The sequence below is a fragment of the Calidris pugnax genome, unplaced genomic scaffold, assembly GCF_001431845.1.
Source record: "Calidris pugnax isolate Ruff unplaced genomic scaffold, ASM143184v1 scaffold28, whole genome shotgun sequence".
In the NCBI taxonomy this organism is placed as follows: domain Eukaryota; kingdom Metazoa; phylum Chordata; class Aves; order Charadriiformes; family Scolopacidae; genus Calidris; species Calidris pugnax.
In genome coordinates this window covers 11,627,324-11,650,244 of record NW_015090842.1, presented here as the reverse complement: position 1 = coordinate 11,650,244, position 22,921 = coordinate 11,627,324, and the positions used below count along the sequence as shown (strand labels likewise).

At 37.0% G+C, this 22,921-nt stretch overlaps 1 protein-coding gene across 1 annotated transcript in view; it reads right to left on the bottom strand.

Annotated features, from left to right (window-relative positions):
* Nucleotides 1–22,921, bottom strand: part of LOC106888132 (neural-cadherin-like) — a 75,687-nt gene that overhangs the window by 42,823 nt on the left and 9,943 nt on the right. The window contains exons 3-8 of the mRNA XM_014942160.1: nt 22,588–22,794; nt 22,287–22,485; nt 6,292–6,489; nt 5,194–5,419; nt 1,549–1,753; nt 39–150 (exon numbers count right to left, since the gene is read on the bottom strand). Of these exons, the coding sequence (XP_014797646.1) occupies nt 39–150; nt 1,549–1,753; nt 5,194–5,419; nt 6,292–6,489; nt 22,287–22,485; nt 22,588–22,794 (1,147 nt within the window). The remainder of the gene's footprint in view (nt 1–38; nt 151–1,548; nt 1,754–5,193; nt 5,420–6,291; nt 6,490–22,286; nt 22,486–22,587; nt 22,795–22,921) is intronic.

Below are 22,921 nucleotides of genomic sequence, written 5' to 3'. Positions count from 1 at the left end.
TCGTTCTGAATGTAACCAATAGTTTTAGAAGTACCAACCTTGTAGAAGTGCAGTTGTCATAGTAACTGTTTCAGGAACACCAACTTTGCTGTAAATTGACTGATTAAATTCAGGGGCACAATCATTCACATCTGTGATTACGACCAAAACCTGAATGGAAAAAGAGGGGAATGTTAACCAGCGAAGTGAATCAAGGCAATGACTTTATTGATCTAGAAATACCATATGGAAGAATTTCCCAAAAACATCCTTGAGATTTTTAGAAGCTGAAGCATACAGGATAAGCCATTTTTCATAGATTGCTTTTTTCCTGCTGAGAACAACTGAAATATTAGATTCCAAAATACTAGCTTTGCCAAGTTTCAGTCCTCTACAGCAATGTTCAGCTCTTGTCTTTCATCTCCATTGATTATTTCCTATTACTAATTTAAAGAAAAACGGACCATCTGCTTTCACTGAATTTCACTGAAGCATCCTTTTTCCATTATCTTATCTTCCAACACTTCTGTGATTTGTAACACTAATAATTCTACTGCCAAGCATATTACATTTTAGCAGTATAAATCTCCAAGACCAACTTCTGAATTCAATTACAGCAGCATAAATCAAATGTAAATAGAACTGATTACAGTAAAACAACTCAGAAATACAATTCTGCTTCTAGCATCTTTATAAATGTTTTCTTATTCCTATGTCAAAGATGAATCCACAGTCATATTGTTTACAGCCCAAACAGTATGGAGTGTGTTAAATTAGCCTTTATGGCAGCTCACACTGCTACACTTCAGATTGTCTGAAGCTGGTTGAGCTATTATGCACCACAGTGCAACAGGTAGATGCATACTCCATCTACTGTTACAGCAGTCTCTGGCGTGCTACAGCCACTACACTGACACACTGTTTCACTGTTTCTCTGTGTCCTCCCACTTATTCCTAATAATTCTGCCTCCTGTTCCCTCTACAGTGCACATTTTATTTCCTGGAACACAAACACACTCTTACATTGCATGCATTTCCTACCTCAGAGAATCGTTGAATTCAAACAACTGTAATAACTATATTTAGAAATATTTTTGCTTTCAAACAACCTTCTAAAACACCACGGACCATCATCTCTTAATATCTGTGAGTTTTTATTACTTTATCTCTTTACAAGTTCACTTTGTGTTCTTGTTACTAAACAAACCATTCTCTGCTCTGTTTTTGGCCTCCTGTTCCCTCTACAGTGCACATTTTATTTCCTGGAACACAAACACACTCTTACATTGCTTGCATTTCCTAGCTCAGAGAATCCTTCAATTCAAACAACTGTAATAACTATATTTAGAAATATTTTTGTTTTCAAACAACCTTCTAAAACACCACGGACCATCATCTCTTAATATCTGTGAGTTTTTATTACTTTATCTCTTTACAAGTTCACTTTGTGTTCTTGTTACTAAACAAACCATTCTCTGCTCTGTTTTTGTTTTAAATTGGAATAATCTCAAATATACTGAAGGCTGAAGGAAAGTGGAAATACATAGACTGCCAGAAGTGAACACCTACCTCAGCTGCACTACTGAACTGTTCCTCGTTTTCCTCTGCTTTGACCGAAAGAAGATACTGATGTTGGTCACTCTCATAATCCACACTCCGAGTTAAACTGATATCCCCTGTTGCCCGATCAATACTGAATAGACCAGTAGGATTTGTTAACAAACTGTAGCTCAGGGATTTCTTTTGATATGATACAGCAGTGACTGTAAGAAAGCTACGTTTAAAAACAAAAAAACAAAAAAAAACCAACCTCAAGCACAGAATACAACATACTGAAAAATATGACAAAAATTACGCATATCAGAAATGTTGGTGCAATCCTGTAGGTCTGATCAGAGCAAATGCACTGAAGTCAGTGGTAGCCATACCTAAACACAAAATTCAAACATTCTGTTATACTCTTGAGGTTAAACAGATAAAGATGGGATTCTCAGAAGCAGAACACAATAAGGAGTAAAAACACAGGAACAGCATTTCATTTGGGCTGCAACTGAATTTGCCTACTCCAGCTTTCAGGTTTTCAGGCACGAAGCTAAAAGTTAAATTAAGATGCAAAAGATTCATTTTTATAACTCTACCTCAGCTGCACTACTGAACTCTTCCTCATTTTCCTCTGCTTTGACCGAAAGAAGATACTGATGTTGGTCACTCTCATAATCCACACTCCGAGTTAAACTGATATCCCCTGTTGCCCGATCAATACTGAATAGACCAGTAGGATTTGTTAACAAGCTGTAGCTCAGGGATTTCTTTTGATATGATACAGCAGTGACTGTAAGAAAGCTACGTTTAAAAACAAAAAACAAACAAACAAAAAAACAACCTCAAGCACAGAATACAACATACTGAAAAATATGACAAAAATTACGCATATCAGAAATGTTGGTGCAATCCTGTAGGTCTGATCAGAGCAAACGTACTGAAGTCAGTGGTAGCCATACCTAAACACAAAATTCAAACATTCTGTTATACTCTTGAGGTTAAACAGATAAAGATGGGATTCTCAGAAGCAGAACACAATAAGGAGTAAAAACACAGGAACAGCATTTCATTTGGGCTGCAACTGAATTTGCCTACTCTAGCTTTCAGGTTTTCAGGCACGAAGTTAAATTAAGGTGCAAAAGATTCATTTTTATAACCGCATGGTAAGTTTGCTGCTGCAGTCATACCATCCTAAAGCTTCAAGGGGTAACTGCAAAAGGATAAAAGCCAGTCACTAACAGCATGCATGTTACAGAATTTTCCACTGAAGTCCAACGTGTTTAAAGTCTTCAAGTGGGAGAAACACTTGTAGTATGAAGTAGAAGACGTAACTTTAAAAAAAATATATTAAAATGGTTTAAAACAGAGTATTAATTCCACAAGCGTCCATTGCCTTATCATGCAGATTTCTTAAGAAAAAGAATTGCATCGCCCAGAAGAACCCACCAACATGTATGATCTGGTGACATGTATGATCTTTGACTACAAATCAAAAAGACAAAACTGTTTGTTTGAACACCCTTTTTTCCCCTATTTCCATACTGCTCTCTTCTCACTTCCCTCAGGTGCAATACTGAAACAATGGAAAAGGTTGCTGTAGGTCATTGTCTCACTTTAGTCTTTTTCTGTATTTTCCTCTGATGTAGTCTCACAGTCAGTTTCAGCCAGAGCCAAGACCATGATCCTGCCAACAGAAATTATTTTGCCCTCCTTCTAACTCCCTATCCCGGCTGCATGTTCACGCCACCTCTCCTCTCCTATCAGGCCTAAAAATCACAAGGCCATGGTCTGAGCATGTTAAACAACCCAACTGATTTTTTTTTTCCTTTTTTCTTGGCTTTGTTTTTCATCGGATCATCTTGCTGTACAGCTAGCACATTAGCACTAGCAGCAGACCAAAGGCAGGCAAACACTCCTCTGCTCAGCTGCAGTCTTAAATTAGTCTACAATTGTGAAACCCCAAACCCAGAAATTCAGCACATGACAGCAACTCTGTTTTCCTGAAACCTGGATAATTGGGTTCAATTTAAATATCGGAATTTCAGGATTCTATACAGATTTTCATTACTATCTCTGGTCAATATGTAACAGGAAACTACTTTCACTAGGCACGTTGTTTATATTCAAATCTCTTCTGACATAATAATAACCACATTAAATACTTCATTCCTTTTGAATATTATAAAGTAATTTGGCAAACTGATTAATGTACTACCAACTTAGGTGTGTAAACCTATTTTTAAATAGTGGCAAAAATAGTTACAAAGAATTATATTTAACTACTTTCACTAGGCATGTTGTTTATATTCAAATCTCTTCTGACATAATAATAACCACATTAAATACTTCATTCCTTTTGAATATTATAAAGTAATTTGGCAAACTGATTAATGTACTATCATCTTAGGTATGTAAACCTATTTCTAAATTGTGGCAAAAATAGTTATAAAGAATTATACTTATTCCTAAACATTATTGCACCCAAGATGGCAGGTATCTGTTAGGTATTGTAGCAGTTCACAATTCTTACATTTTTTTTATGCCTCTGCTATTTAAGTTTTGTGGTCAATATGTAACAGGAAACTACTTTCACTAGGCACGTTGTTTATATTCAAATCTCTTCTGACATAATAATAACCACATTAAATACTTCATTCCTTTTGAATATTATAAAGTAATTTGGCAAACTGATTAATGTACTACCAACTTAGGTGTGTAAACCTATTTTTAAATAGTGGCAAAAATAGTTACAAAGAATTATATTTAATCCTAAACATTATTGCACCCAAGATGGCAGGTATCTGTTAAGTATTGTAGCAGTTCACAATTCTTACATTTCTTTTAAGCCTCTGCTATTTAAGTTTACTGCAGTTTTAAAGAATAACCTTGTTATCTACTGTTAGCAATTGCTTCTCTTTTATCTTAACTCATCTTGGCTTTCTAGACAGTGTAAAAGTTAATGTTGTGGGTTATACAGTAAAACACAACACCACAGGCAATATAATACGAATAACAGTTGAATGGCCACACAAGGAAGATGTTTACTGGACAAAAGTATTCTCGATTCAACTGAGAGAGTAAATGTTTGCCGTAAGAATAAAACAGTTTGGGGCAGACAGAATTGAGTACTCAGGTGGATCTGTGTTACTAAGATTTTCTGTGATATTTAGATCCACATGGTTAGACAAAGGATGGAAAAATAAAATGACAAGTTTTGTGGCATCTTCATTTTTGCTCAGTTTGTCACCATGACTGACGAAGACAATAAAGACAGTCTTGTTTTTTCTGATTTTCACTTGATGGGGAAGACAATTTTCCTAATTTGACACATAAAATTAATATATTCTTTTGCACCAGGGTATCTTTCTTCATAATGTAACAGTTATAATTTGCATTCTGCATTTTGTTTGAAAATTAAGACACAATCAACATCTGCTAATACCTTCCATATAATTTTTTAAAAGCAGTAATTATTCATTAGTGCTTTTCTGTACAAAAGGGTGATTAAAAAATACATCAATCAAACTGTATCTTGATATTTCTATTAAGATATCTAAATTGCTACTCAAGTATCTATCTATGATCCACAAACATTACTGAGGCTTTAGAGAGAATAAACAGAAGTTAAACTAGAAACACAATCTCACCGCATGATTTTTAAATGTTACTTACGATTCTCCTTGTGGCATACTTTCAGGAACATAAACAAAGTATGATAAGTTGGTGAACTGTGGTGGTCGAAATCCAGCAATTACAGAAACAGAGGCTGGAGACCCTCTGCTTCCAAGTTTATCTGCCGCTAGTACAGTCAGTAAATACTCCTTGTCCCTCACCAATGGCAAACCTGTTGTTTTAATCCAGCCAGTATCCTTCTCAACTTCAAATCTGTCTTCACCACCTAAAAAGAACAGATCCACAAACTGCTGTCAGAAATAACATTTTTACTTGATTAAAATTAAGATGAGAATACGGTATCAATTCCTGAGTTGGTTTTGGCTTAGAATCAACACGGACACAAAAATTCAAAAGTTTGTTTAGAACTTAGAAATCAGTAATTACATTCATGATTGTATTTCTAAATTGCATTCTACTTCTCTAGACAATTATCACTCTTCTTTATTCTCTAATACTTTGGTGGTGTTTCACCCTAAATATCCCTTACAAGAAAATACCTCAATAGAGTCCTGCCCAAGAGGATGAAATTTACCTTTGAGGCAGTATTGCTACTCTCCTGCTTAGTTTTGAACTATTGCTGAGGTTTCTTTCAAGAGCCCCACAAATTAAATTATTAATGAGTCTGTACTAGCTTTGCAAAGCTAAAGCAAAACCCAGACCCTTAAAGATTTTTCAGAAATTAACCAGAAGCACAACTTCCACAAGGGAAAAGGAACATTAACCCTCTCCACCCAACAAACTGTGCTCCAATACTGCCCTCTCCTAAACAGGCAGTCCAGCTGAGACGTGCTGACTACTGCTGCCATTGCCACTCACATGCCAAAGCCCTGAAGAATACTGACTGCTCCAGTCCCCATCGTCCCCCAGCAGACAACCTGGGCAGGAACCCAACTTTGCAGCGAGAACACACTTCAATCTGGCAAATCTGTCCACACCCTCAATAAAAAAATTGATTTTTCTTACAGACAGAGCTTAAGGCTTAAGAACTTTTTGCAGGGGGAAGGGAAGATCTTTCACTAATGAAACTGAGGCTAAGGGACAAAAAGGCACAATAATGAAGCCTAATACACAGGGAATGAGAAGGTTAAAATTTACCTTCCAAGAGAAAATATTCTACAGCTCCATGGATCCCTTCATCTGCATCCACAGCAAACAGCTTGTATACTTCAGTACCTCCTGGAGCTTCAGGGGAAACCACAGCCAAAAACGGAAAGGGCTCCATGGCCCATTCGGGTATGTTGTCATTCACGTCTGTCACAGTAAGTGACAAGTGCACCAAGTACCAATCTTTTCCTAGTGGTCACAAAAAAATTAAGAAATACTTAGTTACTTAATGGCACTCAGAGTAAAAGAAACAGGTATCAAATCCTAAGTGTGTATTTTTTGCAATATTGCTTTCTTCCACCACACACAGCTAGTTCAGATTTTGAAGCAACTTAGCTGGGGTAACACAAGACTGTGACAAAGTGTTCAATTTTTTTTGTAACTGATAATATTTATCAGTAACACGTGGAAGCACAGTACAAGTATAACTTGGGCCTTTTGGCCAGCCTGACTCCAAGTGGACTGGCATTCAACTTGTAAAAAGTTTTGCTACAGAAGCCAACTCGAGTGTTCCTGCCTTTAGCTCCAGAAAAGTGGTGTATGAAGACCCAGCCTGATTCCAAAAGCAGTACAACTGCATTGATGTGGCACCATGCTCCAGCTAGCAAGCCTAGGGAAATGAAAGGGAACGTGGTCCAGGTAAAAACAGCTATCTACATTTACAACACAATATATCCACAAGTTTAATAATGGATTAAAGTCAGAATTTTTAAAGTTGTTGGTGTTAATACTTGATCTTAGTGTGTGTTTATTATTTATACATACATGAAAACATATCCACACACACCGAGATTTATTTTCAAAATAGCTTTACAGAAACTGAAACAACATACAAGGAGGAACACCTAAAATTATCAGTTTTAATTTAAATCCAATTAATAACACAAAGAACTTAGTATTTCAGACTCTAAATAGAAAGGGTTGCCAAAATGTCTGATCTTGCAAACAGTGTTATCTTGCTAAGGAGAAATATTCTCCCGGGAAGGTGTGCCACATAGGCTGAACAGCTGTACTCTCTCTCCCTCTCCACTTCCTTAATTGAAGCATTACATCCCTTTCCAAAAAACATCAATGTTCTAACTAAAATATGTTACTTTTTGTCTGAGGTGAATTTACTAAGGTTATCCCTTCACTCCCACAGCCATAATACTACACCTTTCACAGCAGTTTCTTGCAAGCTTCAGCTTTTCATAATTACAAACCTCTGTCTGATGGCAAGTGGCATATTTAGTACACTGTATCATAATCTGCAATCTATAAACAACCAGTAAGTGGATTGTCATAATGAAAATTCCTTGGTGGTGTGATTAACAAAGTCAAATGTAAGTTTCTTAGTTTAGATTCTTGAGACTTAATCCATCGTGACCTTTCAGTACTTTCTGTTCTTATCTTAAAAATTCTCCTAATAGAAAAAATAATCATTTACCCAAGATAATCACAGAAGTTCTTTTTAGTTAAACTTGCAAATTTGTGTTAATTCATCTGAATTTTAGAACTGTGAGTACACATAGCTTTTTTCTCTGTCTCTAAAGAGCAACAGAAAGTGTGTTGACATTAACTTGTTAAATCCAAATTAATTTCTTTGTAATTGTATCTTTTACACAAAATCTAATGTTCCAGGGAATATAATATTAGCTTAAGATAGCATATATGAAAAAACAGGGGCTACAGCAAAAACTAAGTCCTGATTTATCAAACAGTAAATCACACAAGCAATCAGCTTCCTGAAAAAGAACCTTAACCATGCCTTGCACCATCATAGACTATGGATACATACAACACACATTTTTACATTTTCATGGAAAGGTTCTCAGTTACCATCTACATCTAAGACTTGCAAAGTCTTCTCAACTCCAACATGAATTGTGTGTGTTATGTACTGCACTTCTGCAGTCAGCAGTATTGGGAGGCCTGGTGTAAGGATGCTCAATTTGGCTTCTCTAGTCAAATGTTCTTTATAACATTGCATATGAAGCCAAAGTTTCCAAAGACAAACTCAAATTGCAAAAATTACAAAAAAATGACTGACACTGAGGTGAGACTACTGTAGCCCACACTGCTCTTGTGCTGTTCTTGTAGTCACCCAGGCACAACTCTCTTCGACATTTAGACACACACTGTGAAAGCTGCTACATGCTTTCTTCTCCATATAGCACGAAAGAAGCCAGGAGCATCAGAAAAACATCCAAAAATCATGATGTAAAAAGCAGCAGCATCCTGATTCCAAAAGCAGTACAACTGCATTGATGTGGCACCATGCTCCAGCTAGCAAGCCTAGGGAAATGAAAGGGAACGTGGTCCAGGTAAAAACAGCTATCTACATTTACAACACAATATATCCACAAGTTTAATAATGGATTAAAGTCAGAATTTTTAAAGTTGTTGGTGTTAATACTTGATCTTAGTGTGTGTTTATTATTTATACATACATGAAAACATATCCACACACACCGAGATTTATTTTCAAAATAGCTTTACAGAAACTGAAACAACATACAAGGAGGAACACCTAAAATTATCAGTTTTAATTTAAATCCAATTAATAACACAAAGAACTTAGTATTTCAGACTCTAAATAGAAAGGGTTGCCAAAATGTCTGATCTTGCAAACAGTGTTATCTTGCTAAGGAGAAATATTCTCCCGGGAAGGTGTGCCACATAGGCTGAACAGCTGTACTCTCTCTCCCTCTCCACTTCCTTAATTGAAGCATTACATCCCTTTCCAAAAAACATCAATGTTCTAACTAAAATATGTTACTTTTTGTCTGAGGTGAATTTACTAAGGTTATCCCTTCACTCCCACAGCCATAATACTACACCTTTCACAGCAGTTTCTTGCAAGCTTCAGCTTTTCATAATTACAAACCTCTGTCTGATGGCAAGTGGCATATTTAGTACACTGTATCATAATCTGCAATCTATAAACAACCAGTAAGTGGATTGTCATAATGAAAATTCCTTGGTGGTGTGATTAACAAAGTCAAATGTAAGTTTCTTAGTTTAGATTCTTGAGACTTAATCCATCGTGACCTTTCAGTACTTTCTGTTCTTATCTTAAAAATTCTCCTAATAGAAAAAATAATCATTTACCCAAGATAATCACAGAAGTTCTTTTTAGTTAAACTTGCAAATTTGTGTTAATTCATCTGAATTTTAGAACTGTGAGTACACATAGCTTTTTTCTCTGTCTCTAAAGAGCAACAGAAAGTGTGTTGACATTAACTTGTTAAATCCAAATTAATTTCTTTGTAATTGTATCTTTTACACAAAATCTAATGTTCCAGGGAATATAATATTAGCTTAAGATAGCATATATGAAAAAACAGGGGCTACAGCAAAAACTAAGTCCTGATTTATCAAACAGTAAATCACACAAGCAATCAGCTTCCTGAAAAAGAACCTTAACCATGCCTTGCACCATCATAGACTATGGATACATACAACACACATTTTTACATTTTCATGGAAAGGTTCTCAGTTACCATCTACATCTAAGACTTGCAAAGTCTTCTCAACTCCAACATGAATTGTGTGTGTTATGTACTGCACTTCTGCAGTCAGCAGTATTGGGAGGCCTGGTGTAAGGATGCTCAATTTGGCTTCTCTAGTCAAATGTTCTTTATAACATTGCATATGAAGCCAAAGTTTCCAAAGACAAACTCAAATTGCAAAAATTACAAAAAAATGACTGACACTGAGGTGAGACTACTGTAGCCCACACTGCTCTTGTGCTGTTCTTGTAGTCACCCAGGCACAACTCTCTTCGACATTTAGACACACACTGTGAAAGCTGCTACATGCTTTCTTCTCCATATAGCACGAAAGAAGCCAGGAGCATCAGAAAAACATCCAAAAATCATGATGTAAAAAGCAGCAGCATGGATATTATTTCCCACTACCATATTAAATAAAACCAGATGTGTTCCAAAGAGACATGTTTTATGCCAGAATGTGTGTTCCAAAAGTCCCACTCCAAGACACCTGAAGAAACAGCAAAGAATGGAACTTGTTAGATCTGAGTCTGAGGTTGAAATAGACCACAACAACCCACAGCCAGGTAAGTTCTAAACAAGAAGTGCCAAACGAGATCAGCGTCTACTTAAATGCTCCAAAGATTTTAATTAAAAGGTTGCCCAAAGCAGTAAGTGCAAAAGGGAGTCAGTGTAAAAATTGCCTGTCTCTTCTCAAAAGAACAAATAGGTCTTGTGGAAGCTGTCACAAGTTTGTAAATACCCACTATTAGCTTAGTTTGCCTAGGCGTACTGCAGGTTTAAAATAGCAAGCACTGAATTAGAAGCTGAGTTAAGTACCTTTGAAAATCTGCCTCTAGAATAGCAAGTTCTATTGAGGATTTGAAAGCCACCTCGGAAACCCTGACAGAAGTGGAAAGGTTACTGATTTTTATCTCTCTGGAGTCTGGAAATCAATATCCTAATCAACGCATGAACTCGTTCTGTTTCAAGTTCTGCTAAAGTTCTTAACATGCATGTATTCCTCTATCAAAAAAATAAGTTGTAGTCGAAGAACAACTGATTTTTATTGAACAAGTAGTAACAAACCTGGACACAAATTCTACTCGTCTCTCAGTTCACTGAACATTAATGTGCAGGTTCTGAGAAATACCTCTTCTAAGGAAACTGGGGAAAACGTCAAGGACTGAGATTAATCCTCACATGCCCTTGTAATCTTTATTAATCAAAAACTAAAAGGACCCGGACACGTTCCTCCAGGTACTTGTGTTTTAATAGTTAAGAGACCTTAATGTCATTTGACATCTTGGCAAGATCAAAGCTTTCAGCAGTATGTTGGTTACCTCTGAAACATCTGAATACTCTTAAGAATTTAGTTAGGATAGTCAGCAGGAACTACAATGCACATAACTGAAGAAACAGGCATAAGCGCCTCTCTTGACCAGTATACATATCCACTGCATATAACCTTACAGATCTTATTGGTGTGTTATCTTCTTCCATTAAACATAAACAATCTGATTCACAAGCAAAAATACTAAATAAATCATCATGATTTCGCTTTCAGATAAAAGCAGTCTGGAGGAAAATGACTGTAAGAAAGTTTTCCCTTGACTGCATACCATATATCAAAGCAAAAACTATAACAGAAACACCGAACAGGACTGTACTTCTCTGCACAGAGACCCACAAATGTGACCTGACAACTTGTAGAAACAACATCAGGGTGTCCAATGAAGCATGATCAGACAAGGACTTGCCAGAGGACAACGAGTGTGATGAAGAGACTGACATGGACAATAATGTGTAATATATGTATGTCTAGCAGGACAACACATTAAGAATTTCAAAGTATATGTTCATGAACATGATTTTTTAAAAGCATAACTCCACATTCTGAGGACCACAGGAAATATTTTAAAGTTTTTCATTTTTTTAATTATTATTGCATAGGTTTTACAAAATGGATTCTCTTATATTTTGTAATTGACATGGCCTCTTTCCTACAGAATAGTTGTTTTCCTACAGAAGAGAGCTTAAACCAGAATTTTAACTAATCTTTAATGATGTATATAAAATTTATTTTCTCCCCTATTTACAAAGATGATTTGTTCTTCAAGACAGTGGAAGGAAGGAAACTTTAGAAACACCCACCTCTTGATTGTTAAGGTGTCTCAATGCCTTCTTTCATCAAAACAACCCCATATGTATATTGCAGATATATTAATTAGACATGTATATCAGTATATTAATAGTAGCAGTGCATTATTATGTCTCTGCATTTGTATATTATGATTAATAGTAATTTATTAGTAGTATATAAGTAGTACATGTGCAGTTACATAGCTACATTATGGGAGAAATAATGTTACAATTCCACTCAAAATCTTAGCAGAAACAGCTTAAAACTGGTAATCCTTTGTGGATTTGGGTTAAGTCCTATAAACACACAGACAGGTTCTACTTATATTATCTGTTCTGAATACCAGGCCCTGACAACAAGTGGAGTTACCTGCAAGATTCAGCAGTTCAAGTCAACCCACCATCAAGATCCTAAGTCAGGAATCTGACATAATCTGAAAATTCTTGTAGGGATAATTAAGCCTGTTTTGTAACTCACTGCCAATAAGAATTTCCTCAATACTAAACACTAGGTATTTGACTTTCAAGCCAGGCACACTGTAGATATCTTACACGATGTCATCCATTAAAAAAAAAATCCTACTAAAAGAATAGTTCCGCTCATTACATTATTGGCACACATGCAGATTTTGCATTTGACAGATTTTCTTCCTGGCTTCAGACAATAGAAAAATTTAAATTGCTTTCTCACAGATACTGAGCAAGAAGAGATAAAACTCAAAATGGCTCTTGCTGCACATAAACATGCCAGTAGCATAACACTGGAACACCTTATATTAAAAATTAGTATTTTTAAAAGTCATACAGAAAATAATACTTCATATTCAAAGGATAAAATCATCTTTTTATTTGATCAGAAAGTATTTTTTTCTCTTTTCTTATTATTCTTCACTATGGAAACTCATAAAAACAGTTCTGTGAGCAGATTGCTTTTCTCACATATTTGCAAATACCACTTATTTGCCCTTTGGAATATCAAAACTAAGCCCCCTCTACAGCTCTCTCTTCAATTTATATAAAATTATAAACTCTAGACCAGAGGTTTTTCCTATTTTAGCTGCTTAATTCCCTATTAGAGTCAATTCATGTATCATCAAAAATCCTTCTTAGGGCAGCTCATCCTAAAGTCTGCTTTTCCTCTGATATTCCCTCCAGTTGGAATTGCCTCCTTTTAACTTAATATTACTGACAAAATCTGAAGTTTATTCATTATCACCAAAATAAATCTTCATAATCCACTGCTGAAATCTCAGCACAGATATCTATCTATAATTGTTTATTTTTCATGCCTATCTGTGATTGAAAGCTGATAACCAGAAGGATTTGTTATACTGTCTTACTCCGAATTCCAACCACATAAGGAAATGTAATACACGAGGTGGCTCAAGTTTCTGCTCACAGAAAATATATGATATTCCATGACTCGCAATTTTCATCTTTAAAAAAAAAACAATATATAAGCAAAATATTAAATGACTTGCTAGAAAATTTAACCATAGCAAAAATGCTCTTTAAAAGCAGCAAAAATAACTGAAATTAGAGAGTCTCCAAAATACCTTTCTTTTGGTCCACCTGTAGGCAAACTTCTATCCGTACAGCTAAGGAAATCTGTTCTCTATCAATACACTCCGGGTAAGAAGTACATATCAACATAATCCAGCTGTTAGTTTCTATAGCAAAAGCGTTTCAAAGAATGTCAGAATTTAGGTGACTTTCATCATTTTATGTTAGTCTAATTTTAGCACTACATCTATTTAACCTTTCAACAGATGTAAAAAACATAGGTCACCTCAGCTGTGGAAAATGATTTAGTAATATCAGAATTACTGTATATCTAATAACATTCCTTCAAGTCCACAAGATTCAAGTCATAATACAGGTAGGATTTGTGCAATATCTAAAATCTTCCTAGTTTAAGACAAAATTCACTTTTTTTTAAAGGAAGTCACTTCTCCAAGAAAAAGCATGAAAATCTGTTATTCAAATGACTTTCAGAAAACAGCAATGCAGATCAAGGACAGTGTCTGCTGTCAGCCTCCTCACTAGATTCCTTTTTCCAAATCTCCATGATCAAAAGGCAGACAGTACCTCATTAAGCACAGTTGTTAAGACTGAGAAGCTTTAATAAAGGCAAAGTTAAATATATAGGAGAAAATATAACATTTTAAATTAACTATTCAAAGATAGAAATTTGATCCTTTGATGAGATACAACCAAGTTTGTATAATAAAATAAACTCTTCTTATTAAAAAAGGAAAAAACCTTAATATTCATATATTATGAAGACTGGGTTACATACTTTGTTCAAACAGCTTAGAAAAATTTCTAATAAATTACAAAGGGTGTCACAAGCTTGTAAAATAATAATTTTCACATCAAATTTAAGACATATAGAGGGATTTAGTATTTAGAAGGAACAGAAAGTCCTCTTAAAATCATGAACCTCTCGGGGAATCCAAGTTAAAGACTTGTCAAAACTGAAGGACATACTTAAAATTACAAGAAGCAACTAAATATCTTGAACAGATAATGTTTCCTTTCTTCTTTAGGTTCTTCCCCAGTTCTTTATGGCTCTACCAAATCCAGGTTTATGTGAAAAAAATCTTTTGTGGTGTTCACCATTAATTTTCTAGGAAAGGGCTTCAACACCATGTAACTTGAAGTAGCTCCTCGTTCTTTATGGCTCTACCAAATCCAGGTTTATCTGAAAAAAATCTTTTGTGGTGTTCACCACTAATTTTCTAGGAAAGGGCTTCAACACAAAGCAACTTGAAGTAGCTCCTCCAGCCTGGTATCAAAGTTGGGTTCTAAGGATTCATCAGATTACATAGAGATACTGCAAACTAATAAATCCTGTCATTTCGTACAGCAGGAAAAAAAATATTCCCCCGCCTACCTATATTGTTACACCAAGGGCAGCAGGAAGAAGGAGAGGACTTTAATACTTAATCATTCAGTTAACAACAACTTTTGAACGTTACACTGCCTAACCCAAGCCTTGAAGATCATGCATGCTGAAATAGCTTGATTGCAATTTCAATACTTACACTGCCTAACCCAAGCCTTGAAGATCACGCATGCTGAAATACCTCGATTGCAATTTCAGATAACAAAGGTTGGAGTTGCCTCTAAACACATCTCTTTTCACCATGTCAAATTGTAAAAGATGTTGTCAATCTGTGAAATTTGACATATTCTCAGACTTCTGATTTCATTAGAATTATATGACTGTCTTTTATTTTAAAAATCGAATGGATAGTTCTATAAGATGAGAGTTGAAAATAAAATCCTTGTTTTTGTTAAAAATGTAGGCTTCTCTGCATCAGTGTAATTGATAAAACTGACAATGCCAGACATTCTGATTTAAAAAATCTGACAATATAGAATATGTACTTGACTGAACATGTCTCTACAATTGTGGACAAATATTACCCATTCCCTGAGTGTATTGAGGGAAGAGGTATATATTACTATGATTAAACAATAATGGGTGAGAAGCTAGGTTGCTCCTGGCATTTTCAGGTCATTTCAGTTTATTTTTGAAAATATTTTAGGAGAGTGTTAAACATCTTGCAAGCCTTTAGGTCAATATGGCTATTACATTCTGGTCTATGTCTATCAGCAAATTAAGTATTCAAGTTAGTATTTTTCTTTTTGTTCTTTTACGATTGTCCAACTTCTAAGACTTTTGCCTTAAATAGTCAAACATGTTTTGAAAACTCAACATTTTGTTATTTGCTTGGAATACTGCAAGTAAAATATTTTGGGTTCGGTTGAGAGCACATGGTTGTTCTGAGGAGGCTTTGCAAATATCATACTAACCTCACTCTAGAATATGGTTTTAATGTAAAATACCTACTTACTTAAAGTTTGGGAAGATACATTTCCAGAAAAAAAAAATCTTAATGTCCTAAGCCTTTTGCTGTAATCAGGAGAAATCTCTGTTCCCATTTTCATACTATAACATGAGATAAAAGCTACTGGTTATTGTACCCAGTCCTACTATATATCCTTCAAAAAATAGAACAATTACGCAGAAACATTTCTCTACTGTCATTTCTGAAAATTCATGAAGTATATGATGGGTTACTTTTAAGTACAGTAGTTTGCTCATTCATAAAACATAAACCTTCTAAAGGGATAACTTTGATGGGCTCAAGCTGTGGACAGCCCACATTCCCTCCTAATATGCCTTATCTTTTTTGCAGATAGAATAATGACAGTCTGTTATGTCTCTGTTCCTTACACTCATATGGCTTTTAAAGTAAAGTTAAAGCAAACCAGAAAACAAAAGTAAAAAAATAAAGAAAGCATCAGAGGAGCTAAATGATGGTGGTAGAGTGGATCTTAAAATAAATTACCAGTTAAAAGACAGTAAAGTGATAACCATGTTATCAGAGACTTCCCAGTGTGGTATCCATCTGCTGAGAGTGGCAGACTAAGTGTGCCCAGATGTGAAATAAATTACTACAAATTAATAATCACAACAGACATCATTAAATAACAAAACATCCCTCTTAATAAATTATTACTGATCTCCAAAAAGCATTACCATCAGGAGAGGGCTAAAGAGGTAACAGCTACCACAGCACCATAGGACAGAAAGTTCTCTTGAAATTTTCCTTAGAATTTCTTGGGGAAAATCTGATTTGTTTCTCTGCAGCCCATCATGTGCAAGAAAAAAAATTAAAATAATCCACCACAATCAGTAGCCTCCCCAAAACAGCCTGTTATTCTTCCTTGTATCATTACACATAGAAAGTCTTTTGAACTAACATCATATGGACTGCAAACCTAAACACATGAAAGATGGGAATTCATTATTAATTTTAATTTTCCAGATCAAAAAGAGAAATCTGACCATGGCACATCACATATCTACATTTATAGGCATCATCAGTAAACTAAAGCCTACTCATACCACACAGAACTCTGGCTGTTTGGGCTAGGAAAAAGCAATAAACTGGTATCTGCCAAGTGCACTGTTATTACAGGGAAAAAGGACACCAGGCTGTGAAACTTCACAAACAGTTTTTTGCAGCAGAGAAGAAAGACTGACAAATCTCAGTTTCCACTAAAAACTGTGTTGAGGAGTAAACTGACACATAGACAAAACCTTCCTTATCAATTCCAACTCTCTTTGCTCTATCGCCCCCAACTGTCCTTATCCCAGAACTGGAACTTCCTTAATACTGCTTTTATATGTATTTCCCATTTAAAGAAATAAAAAATGTTTATACACTTAGGATCAATCATCTAAGGTAATCAAATTTCCTATTTAAGAAATTATGAGCTCTTTTATCAGAAAAAGAAAAATCCGTTTATATCTGATACATTGTATATTACTAAAAACTGTATATTATTAAGCGAATCAAAAGGAAACTCTTCAAAATACTGAATTTGTCCCCAGTTTGTATCAAAGCACTTTGAAGTCAAAGGAAAATTTACTGTGGGCTAAATCTCAGTCTCTCTCTTTTATTCTAAAACCTAAACTCAAACATATCAAGAAAGTTTAAAAAAATTCTATCAACAAAGTTGGACACTACACTTCTAACTGAAAAAAGAGAGGTTAGGAAAAACTGAAATAAAACTATTTCAGAATCAAATAAAGTGTAATATAATTGCCATGTCAGTCAGAGAACCGATCTCCAGTTGGAGATGTTACAAACCACCTTTGAGAACGGCCCTATCTATATGTTCTATAACTTACTATTCACTCAAATTACCAAATTTGTGCCGAAATTTAGTTAGATCTTAAAAAAAAAAAAAAAAAAAAAAAAAGAGTTTCTTTTGCAGAATCTGAATGTTTGAGATTATAAACAGCCAGAAGATGTAAACAGCTTTGGTGTTCAAATCCCAGTAGTCTCACAAAGTTATTTTTATTCTGACTGCTTGGAGTAGACATATAGTATCAAAACATTCAGACTGAATAAACATCAACATAGTGCTCTAAATCTTCCCCAGACACTCCTTTCTACCACAAATCAGTAACATTCCAAACCTGTAAACACCTATAGTTGTCCCGAATGCACACAGAATAGAAGTTTTCTTTTGACATAATAGAATGAAACCCACTCCCATTTAACAAAACACATCTGCTGGATAATAGATGATGATGATTTCAATTTAAGCCCAGTTTGATACGTAACTGTTAACAGGGTTACAATTCATAAAAGAGGCAATAAGAATTGTAAAAGACAAAACATCACCCAGAAGCTACTGAATTCTTAAGCATGATTCCCACAGAATCAATACACAGCTAGTAAGGAACTAAGGCCTCAGATAAAATTAAGACAGATGATCCTTGGCTTCCAAGCATGAAGACCTTCAAGGTTTAAAATATATGTATCACTAAAATTGGTATCTCCACTCTATATGTCAATTTAAACATAACAAATACACTTCAAATACAAGCGACTGCTGGGAACTGTTTGGAAGGCATGTCAAACATCACCCTTAGTAAATCCTCTAATAAGAAAAAATGAACGACGGGGGATTACGAAGCTAATGCCCATGGATGAAGTAAGGTCAAAGGAGCTTGAGACAACAGAGGATTAGAGAGACGGGATCTTCCATGCACTTCCCCCAAGCATTAATGGAATAATAATGGCTCCTTCTCAAATTAAATGCTAGTTCTATGTTAAAATATTAATGTATATGACAGTCTAAGCAATTTTACCTTCTGTTACTGGGTAAAAACTTAAAATAGTATTATGCTTTTGTGAAGAATAAATTGTGTCCTATAAATTAAATGGCATCAAATCTGAAATGCTACAGAAAACGTGGTAATGATCATTGATTCCTCAGGCAAGGTTAACTGAAGAATATAGTCCAGGGCTGTGTGACCAGTAGGGTCACTACAGGAATTTGCTCATCAAGGACCATGTGCCAAAAAATATTCTCATGAAATTAAGTCCTGAAATTTTGGAATGCTCTTTAGCATCTCATTGCTAAACTTCTTGTACAAGTTTTTTCCTGATGTTTCTCTTTGGTTTGGGGTTGTGCATACCAGTCTATGAAGCCTATCGGGCTTAATTGATCTGTGATCTCTACGTCTTAAAACTGACTTCTGCCTGGTTTTAAACCTTCCTTCTAAGAATTCATGCAATGAACTCTCCTGAAGTTGAACTACAAAACAAAATAGTATCTCCTCTCTTGTCTAGGGCCTGGAATTATTTATTACTCCTCCACAAGTACAGCAGAACCCATACCATAAAAAACGTACTATGCACTATAGATCCAGAATTTCCTGTTGCTGCTTTCTAGTAACTACTCTTTCCAGAAAACATATAAACTATGTTAAAACTAAGTATCTATCTAAGTTAAAACTAAGTATCAAATGACCACAAAAAGAGATACAAAGTGAATAAATAGACCTACTAAAGTACTATTTCCTCTACAGATTGCAGATAACTTTACTGTAGCACTAAAATACATCAAATAACTATTTATTATTTCGAAGAATACCAAAGAAATTATGGAAATTTTTTTGGCACCTACCAAAAAAAAAAAAAATTTATAACCAAAATATGTCCTGTCAAAAAGTAACTGCAGCATATAGCTGCGCTGGTAATGAGAATAGTGATAATAGTGATTTGTCCCCATCACTACAATAAATGAGGATGGTCTGAAAGAGTTGGTGTTGAAAAGGGAGGAGAAAAGGGTTCGGGAAGACCTTATTGTGGCCTTTCTGTACTTAGAGGGAGCTTATAAGAAAGATGGAGACAAGCTTTTTAGTGGGGCCTGTTGTGATAGGACAAGGGGTAATGGTTTTAAACTAAAACAGGATAAATTTAGACTAGATACAAGGAAGAAAATTTTTACAATAAGGGTGGTGAAACACTGGAACAGAATGCCCAGAGAGGTGGTAGATGCCTCATCCCTGGAAAGATTCAAGATCAGGTTGGATGGGGCTCTGAGCAATCTGATCTACTTAAAGATGTCTCTGCTCACTGCTGAGGAGTTGGACTAGATGACCTTATTCAAGATCAGGTTGGATGGGGCTCTGAGCAATCTGATCTACTTAAAGATGTCTCTGCTCACTGCTGAGGAGTTGGACTAGATGACCTTCAAAGTTCCCTTCCAACCCAAACTGTTCTATGATTCTATGATCACCATAATAAATCTCAGAGCTCAACTGCAGCTTTGCCGAAAAACCGAACCCTGTGTGCTGAAGAGTTGTTCATGCTGCAAATGCCCTTCAAAGTTACCACCAACACAATAAAACACATACCAGCGCCAAGCCTATGGCCACACTATACAATTCTGCTATGAAATACTCCATGGAGTGAGGAGCGAATCTGTCCACGATTAATTGCCATCTACGTACTCTCTGAGAATCAGAATCTAGTTCTACATATTTTGTAGAGGTTATTATCTTACTGCTTCATACTAATAGCAGTAATGTATCAGGCTAGTGGAAAACACTTCAAACTATTTAGTAAAATTACAAGATGGTGAAAAAAATGTCCCTGAAAATAAGTTAAAGTTGTTTTTTCTAACTGGGTTAGCAAGTGTAGCTTTGGAAAAGAAATCTCTGGCATGACAGAGTCACAAGCTTTGTTCCAGGCAATGTCAGACTTCTATATTAGACAAGGTAAGAGTAAAAACCATCACAAAGGTGAGACTAGCAGTAACCGGGGGCAAGGTTAGCTACCAATTTTCTAACAACATCTTCTTGATCCTGACAGAGGGAGCTGTGACACCAACAAAGGGCTGAAACTTGAGCTACATGACAGAGTGTGTGAACATCCCAGAAGCATACTCAGATTGACCTGATAGATTTTGTCACTGCCCCTGCATAACAGCACCCCCTTCGGCATGTAGCCTTGCTCAGGACTCAGTAGCAAAGACAGGACACAGAAAGCTTTTGTGTTTTGGAAATTGTCTATCAACTTCCTGGTTAGCAGTCAAAGCTCAAGCTGGAACACAGTGCAAAGCCAGTCCAAGTGACTGATATCAATGTGCTACAGCGATAGGCATGACAAAAACCAAGAGGGAACGAGAGAAAGATCTGAGAGTTGTTCCTCAGGACCCAAGTGAAATGAGCTGGTGATCTAGCCTGCTTCACTGGGGAGAAGTATCCATGTCACTGAAACTGTCAGCACTAATTAGAATCCCTGCAGGCATCCTCAGGGACTTAACAGACACCAAGGAATAAACTGCCTCGCTCCTTCAGGCTGCCCCTCGGTCAGAAAACAGGCAAGATGAGGGAAGGAACAGCGTGGGAAGCTTTTCATCTCTCCTGCCTGCTCTGCTCTGTGCCTAACAACTTACTCTGAGTAGCTGCACTGCTGAGAAGTTAATAGTTCTCCCAAGCACTAGATACCATATAATACAAAACCCTTTCTAAACCTTTCTGAGATGAAACTAAGCCAACCATTTCTGCTGGTACAATTTTCTCCAGAATACTAATGACCTAGACAATCTTCAGAACACTGTCACAATCCAAAGTAACATGAAAATGACAAGAGACATGGTGAATGTACCCAGATAGCCACCCTCTGGTGAATTAAAAATAGGTTTAAACTAATCTGTATTTTCATAAGTGAAAAATATTAACCAAGATGACAATTCAAACTTTAAATATAATTTTTAAAAGTGATAGATTTAATCAGCCATAGATAAATGAAACAAGCTACTGTATTTTAATTGAGTAATACCCTGTGAATGATAATGATTTGAACCGTAAACATGCTGTTTTAATGGTGCACTTTGGACTCCTCAAATTTTTTTTAAAAAGAGCAGCCACATAAACATAAAGGCACCGATCTTGCAAAAACTCACATCATACTTTTGCGCCAAACCCGCTTGACTTTAGTAACAACTCAAAACTCAGTGACTTCAGCTTCATGCTCCAAGTCAAGCACTTACAGAATCAGAACTGTGGGAAGCATTGTAATAGAAAACACTTGTGTGCAAGAAGCATGGTATATCTAACATGCATTGTCTCAATGCATATATAACATAAGTAACACTCTCTGGTTACTCTACATATTTCCATGCTGCTCATTAACGACTAAGAATTTTGACAGGTGAGATAGTTAAATCCTGATAACCACCTCACTGCTCCAAGGGTTTTACATTGTTAAGTGAATATGGACTGTACAGCTATTTAATGCTTCTTGTCACCTACGGTGTTTTAATATTAACAACTCACAGATTTAAAAGAGCAAAACTATCTACAATATAACAGCACATGACACCTGACGCTAAACCATCCTTATGTGCTTGCTATCACTTGGGGACTTTGTACTCCTTGGAAGGCACACCATCCTCCAACTTACTGACGGGACAAGACCACCACCGTCTAAGACGTGACTTTATTTTGCAGCTGCAACCGCGGGCAGCCCAGGTCCTCACGCCCGCACCTACCTCGGCGCTCCTGAACGCGGACGACGATCTCCCAGACGGCCACCGCCTCCCTGTCCAGCGCGGCGACCAGCCTCACCTCGCCGCTCTCCCGCTCCACCCGCACCGGCGACTCCTCGACGGGCGGCGACACCAGCTCGAACCAGGCGGAGGCAAAGCGCCCCGGGGCCAGCGTGGCCAGGCGGCTGCCCGGGCGGGCGTCCTCGGGCAGAGACAGAGCCAGCGGCGCGGCGGGCGGCAGCATGGCCCGGCGGCGGCGGGCGGCGGTGCGGGGCGGCGGGAGGCGTTTGGGCTGGGGCAGCACCTCCAGCTCCAGGGGGTCGCTGAGCAGCGCCGGCCGCCCGCGGTCCCGCGCGTAGAGCCGCAGCGGGATGGGGGCGCGCAGGTGGAGCAGGGAGCGCACCAGCACCACGCGCCCGCTGCGCGGCACCACGAAGAAGTGGGCGCTGCGCGGGAGGGCGAAGTAGCGCAGCTCCGCGTTGGCGCCCGCGTCCGCGTCCTCGGCCTGCGCCTGCCACACCTGGGACTTGAGAGCCAGAGTCTCCTCCACGCGGAGCTGCGTGACGCCGGGGCGCGGCCCCCCCACGAAGCGCGGCGCGTTGTCGTTGTCGTCCAGGACGCGGACGGTGAGGGCGGCC